Genomic DNA, 12878 nt, shown 5'->3' with positions numbered 1-12878 from the left:
GGGCAAGGAGGAGCGGGGAGGCAAAGAATACACTGTTTGAAAGCCAAACAATTGTTATTTACTTACATTGTAGAAGCAAGACAAGGAGAACATAATGGTAGGTGTTACCACAGCAACCACTCCTTGAAGGCTGGGGAAACTTGTCTTGGTTTTGACCAAATGGTAGTACATGTCTCGTTCCTAAGGGTAAACAACATGAAGTTGGATTTTATGATAAATACATCACTCACTTCACAATGAATAGAGTTGGGATTGAGGGTGAATCTTGATATTGCTCTATGCTACAGAATTAACAGTAAAGAGATAAAACAGTAGATAGGTTTTCGCACCCAAGAAGAACAAGCACAATCTCCAGGCCACTCACTGAATTTGGAAGACATAATGATGATGATATCACTGAAAACACTAGGATATCATTGACCGAACTCCCAGTATTGACAAATTCACAGATTTAATGATGAGTCAGGTGAAGGTTTTCAAATGAAGAGAAGGCAAAAAACAAAGTATAAATATTGGAAAGTACATTCTGCAATGCAAGAACTAAGGAAAATGAGTATGGGTATATAGATAGTGATTTAGAAAAGGCCAAAGAATTCCTTCAACTCTGAAGAAAATTTAGTAAGCAATCAAAAGCCCACATTTATTTAAATTAGGTAACAAAGGGGTCTTCAGAAGACCAAACTAGGATAATTTATTCATTTAAAAGATTTCTGCAACAATATTTTAATTTCAAGTGATTTTTGCCTTGCTACTTAATGCTATGTTTCTCAGTCCTAACGACTGTGCCAGTGAATTCATTTGGGATAATTCTGTTTAAAAATTAGAAAAGCAAAATATTGCTTTTAAAGTACGCCTGCTGATTCTCTTATTAATTGGGTTTATCAATCAAATGGTGAATAAACTGGTTTAGAAATTAAAACACTGAACTAAGTATAACTGGAATTCGAGTCTAGTTTTAGTTTTTTCACTGATTGGGGTGCTTATGAACAAAATCAAAACCAACCTGAATCTGTTTCCTTGCCAGTAAAATGAAGATAAAGTATCAGATGCCCTACACTTTCCATGAGCATTTTGAGAGTGAATTAGATGAAGTCAGGAACAATTGTGCTCATTTGCAAAGTACGTGTAAAAAAGGGTGTGGTTAAAACTCACATATTGTTGTTGCATTAAATTTCTCACATTGAAAATGACTGTGTTTTATTTAGAGCAATCAGAATTATGACAGCGTCAAGGCAAACAGATAGCAAGTGGTAAAACAAGGTATGCACAGAAGACAGGGGAAAGAGAAAAAGGTTGATATGGAGAAACAAAGATGAGGAGGGTGAAAAGGAGCTGAAACAAAATGTACATCAATTACATAACAGAGTGAGAAGAACCAGGGAAAGAAGAAAAAAAAAAAGAAAAAATGTAGAAAAAAAAAAGGCCATTCATTCCCTGGTCTGGAATATTTCACTTTTCATTTCCAGGGTATGTAACCACTTTTGTCACTTTAATAGCCAAATGCCCTAGGTTACCTCATTCCTACCTTTGAATAGGGAATATTAGAGCTGAAGACTCATTTACAAACGTGAAGTTGATCAAAGTCTTTTATGCTTTTATGTCTACCGAACCTGAACCAATATGTGGGCCCAGGGCACTGATACAATATGAACTCTGTTGCCATTCCCTCTTAGTTAAATTCTCCTATTTCCCAATCAAGGGATTTCACTAAGTACTCTCCTTGGAGACAGTTGATTCTGATCCCAACTCTATCTGGTTTGGTGAAATGACAACACAGTGACTCCACCCTCTCTCATCAGAGTCTTACCAAAGGCACAGTGAAACCCAACACAGCTACCCTTAGGTTACTGCCTTTTTACCTTTGGCTCTTCCTGGAGCATTTAAGATCTTGCTTCTTCACAGACATTCCACTTGGTTTGATGATCAGGTTCATGGCTCTTCTAAGAGTTTCTAGAACAAACAACTCAACACCAATATGGGCAGTATCTGTTTGTACTGCTTTGAGATTTGTCCTTTGCCTGACAAATTTCAAGTTAGAAGCACTCGATCTGATCTGATCCAAGACAGTTTAGGACTATAAAGCAGCAGTAAGAGCAAGAAGAAAAAGGCTAACACATTTAGATTTCTCAGACTGAACACACCTTTATTTTCCAGGATTTCCCCCAGGTTTTACCCATTTTTATATAGGATTTTGGATGTCCAAATAACTTTGTCTTCTTTGTTGATTTCTCCCATTTTCCAGTTAGGCTATTTCATTGAAATCCCTCCCTTGGGTATTGTGCCAAACAGGAGAAAAAGTAGCAAAATTCAAACTCACTGATTGTTACCTTTGTTGGAACCTCCAGTGAGAAGTTAAATAAACACACTGAGACATTTCAGTAGGGGTACTAACAAAAAAGGGGATTTTGCTGGAAGTTTGATGGGTCCATTTGGAACCCCCTAATAGCAAGAGGTAGGGTTGCTAAAATGCTGGATGAAATCCTTTCACCATGTGGTTCACACCCCAAGAACAGTCTTCTGGCTTGAGCATGCTGATAAAAAGTCTTACAATCATGTCAAGATTTAAATTATTTATAATTTCTCTGACCATATTGCAATTGAAAAGTCAAGAGCATATAGCACATTTTTCAAGAAATCCTTTTCATTTGGCTCCTATTGATATAATACACCAGGGGAATTTGATATTCCTTGCTGATCATGAAGGAATCCTTTATAAACTTAATACTGGAGGGTGATTTTATAAGATTTTCTTCTTTTTGCTTTGCTGTTTCACTCCTTTACATCCTCCCCTGCCCAAATTAGGTTCGTATTTTGAATAATGATACAGTCAAGGCAGAAAAATTTCATTTGAATTTTTGGTATTTTTCATTCTGTGTGACATGTGGAAGTGAAATTATTGGGGAATATGATAAATATCCAAGGAATTCTATAAATACATATCAGTGAGGAAAGACTCTAACAGCTATCTCATATGTAATGGTGGAGTTCAAATTGGCCTGAGGGACAGCAAATAGCTGACACTAAATAAAATGAATTTGCAGTCACATATACCCTTTTGCATTTCTGGTTATGAAGATGTTTATAACAGAACAAGCTTCTCATGGCAAAAGATAAATTACATTTGTAAAATCTAAGAAACAAAGAGATTGTCTGTGACTGGCAACCAGATTTTGGCAATGTGATTAAACAATGGCTATGACTTAAATCTTAATTTTATCCTGGTCTGACTTCTAAGAAATGCTGGCTTCTATAGTAGTAGTGTTATTGACCATATAACAGCACTCAAACTTCTTGTGTAATTTAAGTGCACTACTATGCACTTTGGAGTAAGTCACAATTTTCTTTCCCCAGATCTCACTATTTTCTTCTACAGAAAGCGGATAGGCTCTGATGTACACTCCTCTATTTGTTTTAAAAGTGAAATAAGATATGTATGAAAGCTGTCTAAAGAACAGAGATGTCATTCTTAACAATTCATGTAATACTCTATTCTCTGCTCTGGTAGACTATATAGTAATGATGGAGACTGACTAACGATTGAGATGTCAATTGCAGATATCACATGTATCCAAACCTCTGGAACAGGAAGTGTGAGAAATACACAATGGCAATGATAATTTAAGCCTGGTATAGTCGACAATTTAGTCTTCTGTATTTAGAAGACATGTTTGTATACAGAATTTTCACCAGAAAGTTTTTATAGCAAACTTTTTATGTCAGAAGTTTATTTTATTGGTAAAATATTAAATAATATACAGAATTAAAAACTGCACTTACACTTCTGAGAAGAAATAAATCTTGGACAAATTATATGCTTGTTCCTGAGATTCCCTAAATTTATTCCAGTAGCTGTGCACTCAGACAGTACAAACCTTTATAATATAATCCTTTTCACAAAGTATTACAAAGTTTCTGCAGCTTCTTTAGTTGTACACACATACAGACACACACTCACACATGCATATACAACACTCATACACATATACACAGTAACCACATACATGCACAGAACATGTATGTGTGTGCATTAAAAACAAAGAAAATACAAGTCCCACATTTTAGTCTGCAGTGATAAAACTGTTTAGCGGAGGTCTCCAAATCAGTATGTAGTAGAGTGACTTGTCACACAGCTGCAAAGACTGTTTCAGTATTTCCATAGTAAACCTCATTTTCTGAGGTATGGTATTTGAGCCTTAAAAAAACTACATTACACTTAGCAAACCTGACATACAAGGTCTGGAATTTTAACTTTACATATATATTTATATTTATATATATATATATATATATTTCTTTTTAAACAATAGTTTTTATTTCCCCAAATTATTAGTTTGAAAAAAAATGAGGTTTACTGGTTTGACCTTTTTTTCTTTTTTTTTTTTTTTGCTTCTAAAACACAAAATATCCTAGAAACTGTCAAGCAATTAGTCTTTAAAATAGTCTAATTACCTTTGGTATTGTTAAAGAAAAATATCTAAAATGGCCAAGACACATACTGTACAAATGCAGAAATGCAGTAACTGCCTTTAAAAGAAATGCCAAAGAAATGTTATCTTTTAACAAAATATGTATTTATATTACAGCAATTTTACTACAGGGACACAGGTATAAAAAAAGAAAATTAGCATACCACATATAAATATGTATAAGAAAAATACTTCTTACTTAAATTTGTATGAAAACAGGACTGCTCCAAATATTTTTAAAAATTTTTCTCCAATAGGTGATATGTAAGTGTTTAAAACTCAGCTAAGTGCTTTGCTTTTATTTAAAAGTTTATTTCTCAAAGGAGACAAGTGAAATTAAAAAATTAAGTATTAGGTTCTTAATTTAGAGCATTGGGCGAGGGTCTAAGAAGAAGGTTCAATCTGTAAAAAGTTCAACTTTAGGACACATTTTTCAAGCAAAATATTACTAATTTCCATGGAAATTTTAGCCTAAATAAAGATACCATGAGATCAAACTAGCGGTTTCCACATTCTGTAATCTTTTGATTGTGGAGTGTTTTTCTCTTTGCTTGTCGTGTCCTTTAACATACTATGAGCTTCTTTTCGCCATTAGCTAAAGGAAGAATAGGTAAGAAAAGAAAAAAAAAATCACCATAGTTTTTAAGACTTCAAGGGGAGTATTGCACTTGTACAGAGAGAAAAGAATAGTATATTTTTAACTAATAGCAGAAGCAATCGTTCCGGGATTGCAAATAACACATGGTCTAAAAGGTCCAACTATTAACAGCAAACATGGGGCCTGGAGACCCCCTCCAAACCTGGAATATTATTATAGTAATGTTAAAGCATTTTTCTCCCAATTAAGAGAAAGTTAAGACTCTTTGCTTTATATTTTTAACACCTTTCTAAACATTTGCAAATAGTTGTCTAGTCTTCATGATATACATTTTTGGAGGAAAGCCAAATCAGAATGTAAAATCCAACAAAAAAGGAAGGCAAACATACCATAATAGAATTACATAATCTCTAAAGTAATGTTTTAGGTACCCAATATTTGAAAGTGAAAGTAACGCGAAGGTTATATAGCTTACTATTTTTAATCCAACCACTTTTCTTTTTAATAGAAAACTACATTTGAGTATAAAAATATGTCAGCAGATTATACAACCAACAAAAATCACAAACAAACAAAAAAATAAGATTAAATAACCACTGAATTGGAAATAAGAGTTGACCTAATCTTCAAACTTTTAGAAGAACAGAGAGGCAAAGACATCCATAAACAATGATAGGAGACTGACAAAGAAAGATTGGGGAAACATAACAAAATTTAAGAGATAAGAGAGAGACCTTTGTTACACAGAAAGGGAAGGGATTTATGTTCAAACTCAGAATGCTTGGCTGTCAAAAATTTTTAAATCACAGTTTCAGAATTTGAACTACTTAAAAAAACAAGAGTAAAACAACAACAAAAAAACCCAAACCCAGATTCCTTCCCTTGTTACAGTGTACTTGTGTTTTAAAATATCAATTTCCAGTAAATTAAAGTAAGTATAATCCTGATAAGTGCATAGTAGGGGATTCAGTGACCTCCACCTGCTCAAGAAGCATTTCTTACTGTATGTCACTTGAGGTAATTTGAAGGCCCAATTCACTGCAAACTGGCTTATTTGTACCTATATGAAGTTATATGCTGTACTTTATGTGGCTTAGCAGAGGGCCTCTAAATTTTATATTTTATTCACAATAAAAAGGACATCTTAGAAAACTAGTCATTCATGTACCACTCTCTGTATGGGACAAAGGTTAATACACAGCACATTTATACAGAAAATATACAAATGCAGTGTTATGGGAGGAAAGCCCCATAAACAGAATTATGAACTTATTCCTAAGAGTGCATGTGAAAAATATCCTCAAACTTACAGTACAGCAAGATAAAACTAAAAAGCTAGAAATAGAATATTACATAAAAACCTTATGGAAATTCCAAAGTTTAAGGTTTCTGCAGTAAATGTAAAAATATTCAAGGTGTCATTATTTGGCCTAGTAATACACTATGATAAAAAGAAACACTAGCATATCACAGCTTCTTGGTCATATGCCATTTGCTTTGTATAACCAGCAGCTCGTTTTTTAAAAAGCTGTCATATCCTAACACGCCCATTGCAAGTAATACACAAACATGGTTTGAAACCATTTGAGATTATGCTTTGGAGAATAGCAATGTGATATGACTGTTCAGTTTTGTTTTGTTCAAGGAGAATTAATTACCTACTTTTTTACATTATTCCATCAATTTTCAATCTCTGTTTTCTAATAGATTAGAAAACACAGATTCCAAGACTAGAACAATACTAGTCTAGAGATGCAAATCCAAATCAATACTGTATTTTATTGACCAAAAATTATCTAATAAATTCTTGTTTGATACAGAACTTATTCTTCCTTAAAAACAAAACAAAAACACAAATTGTAATTCAATTCACAAGTAAAGTTTCACTCTATAGTTTACCTACATAATCTTGTAATCATATTCAGAAATAATATGAAACTAAAAAGGCATTAACGTCTAGTTTCAAAGTTTCCTTTTCCTTTTAACAGCTGAGCTGAAAATTTCTGTATTAGAAACTGCTCTAAAGATTTGCCCTAAAAACAGAGATGAATTACCTACTACTCAATTTTAAGTGATTTTTAAAAATGCATATTAAAAGTGTTGTAGAGCTGCAACAGCTAACCGACACTCTCAATGCATTTTAAAAAGGCACCAATATAAAGAAAATAAGTATTCAATACATTAAATTCAGGACTGTAGGAGACCAGTTACTGTATATTTTAATTATTTTGCAGAAACTGGGAATTAACAATATTTCTAAGATAACTTTCATATATACAAACTTCAATTTCACCCCCTCCCACTTTTTTTTTCTTTTGGATTTGGGGAATTTTCTGGTTTAGAATACTCTTCTTTCAGATAGCATTTATTAAAATAATATGTAACTGAAGATAACCACAAACGTAATTTATCCATTTTTGGATGTGAACAATCCAAAAGTTAAAAAACGAATCACGCAGCTTGTACCTCTGACAGTCTAAATTCTGCCTGAAACCATAAGCACACAGTTTTTTGTTTGCATTTTTGCAGTCTCTTCTGCTCTTTTTCTACCCTAAGAAATCATTTTGGAGATAGGATGAAATAAAATTTGGAAGATGATGAGAACATAATTTTCATCTCAGTGCCTTAATCTGATATAAATTTTGTTAAACATTTATAAAATACCAAAGACTTCAGGGTTTTGTGAGTTGTACAACCAAGATAAAAACCATAAAAACAAAATACTGGGCTCACTAATCTATTCTTGTCTTTCTTTGCCAGTAGGTAACAGTTGATAATATTTATTTTCTGTATTTTCTTCCTATTCCAAACAAACTTTAAATATCTTTGAATTTATATCAAATCAGTTTAATCATTGTTTATTTCACTTTGTTCTGTAAGTAGATAACAAAGACCCAAAGTTTTAGTTTAAGAGTTGCCACTTGTCCTTAAGACAGTCCTTAAGACACACTAGTAATGTCTTTAGTGATTCCTGTTATAACCTGATAAAGTAAACCCACCTAATTTCTTAGTATTAATTGTCATTTAAATTTTCTGTATGTTTTTTCAATATATTTGATCACTCCAACTGCTTTTTCATGAATTCTCCTTAAAAGAATGTGTGTGTGATACACACACACATATACACTATGCTTCATATGTACAACTACCTGTATGTATGTAGGGGAGATACTTTCTACTCTCTAGCCAAATCTAAGTCCTAGTTTCTTATTTTCCCAATTTTGTCCCTTTAGAAAATCTCAATGGAATATCTCAATGACTTGAAATTTCTTCCAGTCTGCCTACTGGTCCCTTTCCCTGTCTTAAAAAGGTCTAATTAGAATGGCTTTTTAAACATGATTCATCACTATTAGAGAGAGGTTAAGATAAAATTCTGGGCAAAATTAGGGCAAAGCAATGTGATGAAATTCTGAATGTTTGCCAAACTGGAAAATATAGAAGATAACCTATTTTCATGCTCCTCAAATATTTTCTGTAATGTGAAATCTCACCTAAATAAACTGGGCATACAACTGTTATGTAAAATTTGATTCATTTGGTGTCTGACTCTCATATTTATTTTTGATGCTACAACCTTGCATATTTCCTTTTGTGAAGAAAAGACATGCAAATATAACCATCCAGAGTTTCTCTGAAAACACTATGTCCAATAAACTTCTTTCTGACCTACAAATTTGAATTGACCTTGTCCTCATTTGTCCTTGCCACACCCTGAGCCATCTCCACCTCTTTCTGTTCCTCCTGAAGTTAGGAAAATACAAGTATACACTTGTAGCAAATGCACTCTCAACTACTAACTACTTTCAATAAAACAGATTACCAAAAAGATGAAATCAGAAAAGGAAAGTGCCTTAGCACTGTCTTCATAAGGAAACTACACAAATGTTTAGGGTCCACCTAAATTCAGTTTCATCACGGGGCAGGTAGATACATGATTGTTCATATACTGAAAAAAAAAAATAAGCAGGAAGAAAATTCATAGATAATGCCAGCAGAAATTTATATGCAGCCAAAATTATGAACATATTGACTGACATCCAAATATTTCCTTAAATTGCAGTAAAAGACAAAATCATCAACTTTAAAATTATTTACCTCATCCAAAAGGGAAAAAAAAACGGATTCCAATTATTATTCAGGAGTGGTTAGGGTGAGAGGAGTGAGAGAGTCTCAAAAACATGCTTCATCTTTGAATAGATTGTATGTTCACAATGTACCAAGGCATGCAGAAAAAAAATAAAATAAAATGGTTGACATTCTATGTATCTCTGTTGTGGTGTATTCCCTTGGGTTTAAAGGGACAGTTTGGACATTTTCCCAAAAATAATTGTGATAGGGACTAGCAGAAGAGAGCTGAGTTTTGCCTATTTCTAGCTGTGTTAGTGCTTAGAAGTGCTGTGTTAGTGCTTGGAAGTTCTTAGAAATAGCAAATGGTAAACTGGAAAATGAGTTAAGAGCAGTATTGGGGCCAGACTTGCTTATGTCCACAATTCTCTTTACTTGGTAATTCTCATACCACATTGTATTAAGAAACATAATTTCAGCATCCTATTTAATAATCTTTTAGAGCAGTTATCAGTTACTGCTTAACAGAATTTCAGTATTCACAAATGATTATCAGATAATCCAGTCACAGTCACGCCTGTCCTCCCTAAACAGAAGCATCAAGTTCTGCCTTCCAAGTATGTCCCCCTAAAATGACTTGAATCAGTGTCACTTGGTTCCTCCCCTCTAATGTGGTTGGACTGCAAAGAAAAAACAGAGCACCCACATGAATGAAATTCAAATCTGCACATGAAACATGGCAACCTATGTCATGTAAGGGGAATTCTATACGAAGGGATTGAGATTCATTTCTGACAAGGGCTTAACAGAGTTAAATGTTTTGGAAACAGAATAATGTGCAGGATCTTCCTTTGGAGGTTCTGTCACATTCTAGACTCCAAGAAGGGTAAAAGTAAACTTTCCTATTTTTTAATTTCTTTTATCTGTTGTCCAATGTACAGGTTACAAAGAAGTTCTGTTCTGTTTTCTTTGCAGCAAGAGTAGTAAATACTACCGAAGAAATACTAAAATAAATGACCCTAGTTCTATAACCTTACAGGGTTCAAGTTACCAGATTCAGGTCAAATTAGCAATTGCTCTGTGGAGATTTTGAAAGAAATAGCCAACAGCAAGACTTTAGGCCTTCTACTTGAAGAATAAAAGATGAATGAACTATGGACAGAACACTGGAGGTCACATCTTGAAGAAAACCAGTGAAAAGAGAAATGCCAGAAAAGGAATTTCTAAGTGGGTTTTCTCCCCCTATTGTTAGCATAATTATATTTTTCTGCTGACTTGTTAACACTGATTAAATGCTGATAAAGTGACGATCGTAAGCATACTTTTAGAAACAAATACATACACTATGCTGCCATCACATTACAACTTTAAAAGAAAACCTCTCAAACAAATTTAAGAAAAGTAGAAATCCCTCCCAGAAATTATTGACTGCCTTTTATCCACTCTTAGACCATATGTTATTCTGAAAACTACATAAAAATACTATTCAATAAAGGTGTTAAAAGTAAGGCTGCCGGGGTGTCTATAAAATGCCAGTCATCAAAACTATGGAAAAACAGTGCTTATGTTTAGAAAAATAAGATCACAGGACCTCAGATGTATTGTAGGTGGCCCTTAACTACCTGTAGTTTAAAAGTTTTCCTATATGGTACAGTGTAAAACATACTGAATTATAAATTCCATAGGGGAAGTAAACATAGAACCCACAACAACAACTCAGCTCATCTTAGGAGTTATCACTGAAAATAACAGAGTGTTTGTGTTCCATAATCTCTGAAGAACAAAAATTCGGTTTACAGTTTGAAACACATTCTTCTTTCAAGAATAAAGTTACTTATACCATTTTAAACCACCAATATCCTACCCAGAAAACTCTAAACTTTCCTGTCTTCAAACATAATCCTGAATATCAGTGGCAAATTAAAATCTCTTAGGTGAATCTTTATGAATCAAGTGATTTTTCAAAGCATGATATGCCTTGGTAGAAATGCACTGCTCTTAAATTCCCACAAAATAAACAAGCCAAGTGATAAAGAAACAACATCCTCGTCCCTTCTCTCTTCTGTTTCTTCCTTATCGTTATTAGGCAGAACAAACGACACTGTGTCCACGAAATAAGAATTATCAACAGTAATAATATTAAAAAAAATAAAAGGTATGTCAACATCTGAGGGAAGGTGGGATTGTAAGTGCAGTATTTCTTCATGTGCAGTTCTTTACTTCATAGGGGTCCCCTTTGGAATGAAAAGGCCTAGTGGAATGTGTGCTCCCCTCGAACAATGTGTGATGAAAACTCATAACGGTCCTGGCTTCTGTAGCCACAGATGTTGCATTCCAGTGGGTCCCGGTAGCCATGGCAACCCATGTGAATGGTGTACATGACATGGTCTAGGAAAAGGACTCGGCAGTGCTCACACTTGAAGGCCCTAATCTGTTCTCCTTCTCCATTGAAGACCTTGTAGATGTCCTTCAGAGAGCCCTTAGGAGCCTTGGTAGTATCCAAAGCCTTGACATCCTCCTTCATGTAAGCTGGGCTTTGTTTCCTCTTGGGATTTAAGGCAGGGTTTTCTTGGTAGGACTGGTGGTCATCATGGCTGCTTTCTGAGTCAGTGGAATCCAGGCAGCTATTGCTGGGAGAGGCCTCTCTTTCCTGGGGTCGACTCTTTGGTCTGATGAGAGAGATGGGGCCATCCATGTTGTTTTCATGACTATCAGCAGTTTCCCTGCTAATGGGTCTTTCTATCCTATTTGGATGATAGACCTGAGAATAAGCTGAGCTTATAACTGGGGCCACTTCAGCGATTGTGCTTGGCGGGTGCTGCATCAGAGGGTGAAGGGCCTCAGCTCCAAGGTAGGTGATTGCATTGTTGATGGCTTGGTCCATCATATGAGACTGCATCAGCTCAGCCTCCTTCTCATATGTTAAGTTCATATCAAAGTGAATATCTGGGTAGCTGAATCGCATGAGCTTCTCCCCTGTAAGGGAGTGGGAGGGGAAAGAAGTAAAAAAGAATACAACAACATTAGAATCAGATTAAAATTATGAAAGGGTACAAACTTGACTAATTGCCTCCATTTTTCATAATTTGGTATATATGACTCTTTAAGTCAAGTATTTGGCAATTCTGCTGACACTCACACTTTTTTTTTTTTTTTTTTGAGACAGAGTCTTGCTCTGTTGCCCAGGCTGGAGTGCAGTGGTGTGATCTCTGCTCACTGCAACCTCCACCTCTCCAGTTCAAGCGATTCTCATGCCTCAGCTACAGGCATGCACCCCCATACCTGACTAATTTTTGTATTTTTAGTAGAGATGGGGTTTTGCCATGTTAGCCAGGCTGGTCTAGAACTTCTGGTCTCAAGTGATCTGCCCACCTTGGCCTCCCAAAGTATTGCCATTACAGGCATGAGCTACTGGGCCCAGTCACAAACATTCTTGACATGAAAAAAAATATAAAAGCAACAAAAATTTCATAAGTCATATGCATTTGTTCTGATGCCATCATGAGAATGCATCTAATCTGAAAGAAATGAGTGAGTTTATCTTATTTTCATTTTCTTTTAAGATTCTCACTTGAATAGAGCTCAAGGACTATAAGAGGAAGAATAAATACCTAATAAAAATAAGTCAGAAACTATGCTTGATTTTGCATATTTTAAACATTAGTGAGCAAGCCACAAAGATCATAAAAGTGAGAGTGATCTGATTATAACATATGGCACCTCACTGTTGTGTAGGATTAATTTGGTTG

At 34.6% G+C, this 12878-nt stretch overlaps 1 protein-coding gene across 19 annotated transcripts in view; it reads right to left on the bottom strand.

Annotated features, from left to right (window-relative positions):
* Positions 1-3708: 3708 nt before the first annotated feature.
* Positions 3709-12878, bottom strand: part of IKZF2 (IKAROS family zinc finger 2) — a 161818-nt gene continuing 152648 nt past the window's right edge. For all 19 annotated transcript variants that reach the window (XM_032278316.1, XM_032278313.1, XM_032278320.1 and 16 more), the window contains one exon: positions 3709-12105. In XM_032278316.1, coding sequence (XP_032134207.1) covers positions 11381-12105 — 725 coding nt within the window. In that variant the 3' untranslated portion in view covers positions 3709-11380. The remainder of the gene's footprint in view (positions 12106-12878) is intronic.

Source organism: Sapajus apella, unplaced genomic scaffold (genome assembly GCF_009761245.1).
Source record: "Sapajus apella isolate SASKATOON/1434 unplaced genomic scaffold, GSC_monkey_1.0 scaffold10, whole genome shotgun sequence".
Taxonomy (NCBI): Eukaryota; Metazoa; Chordata; class Mammalia; order Primates; family Cebidae; genus Sapajus; species Sapajus apella.
This window is presented reverse-complemented; position numbering and strand designations above follow the sequence as displayed.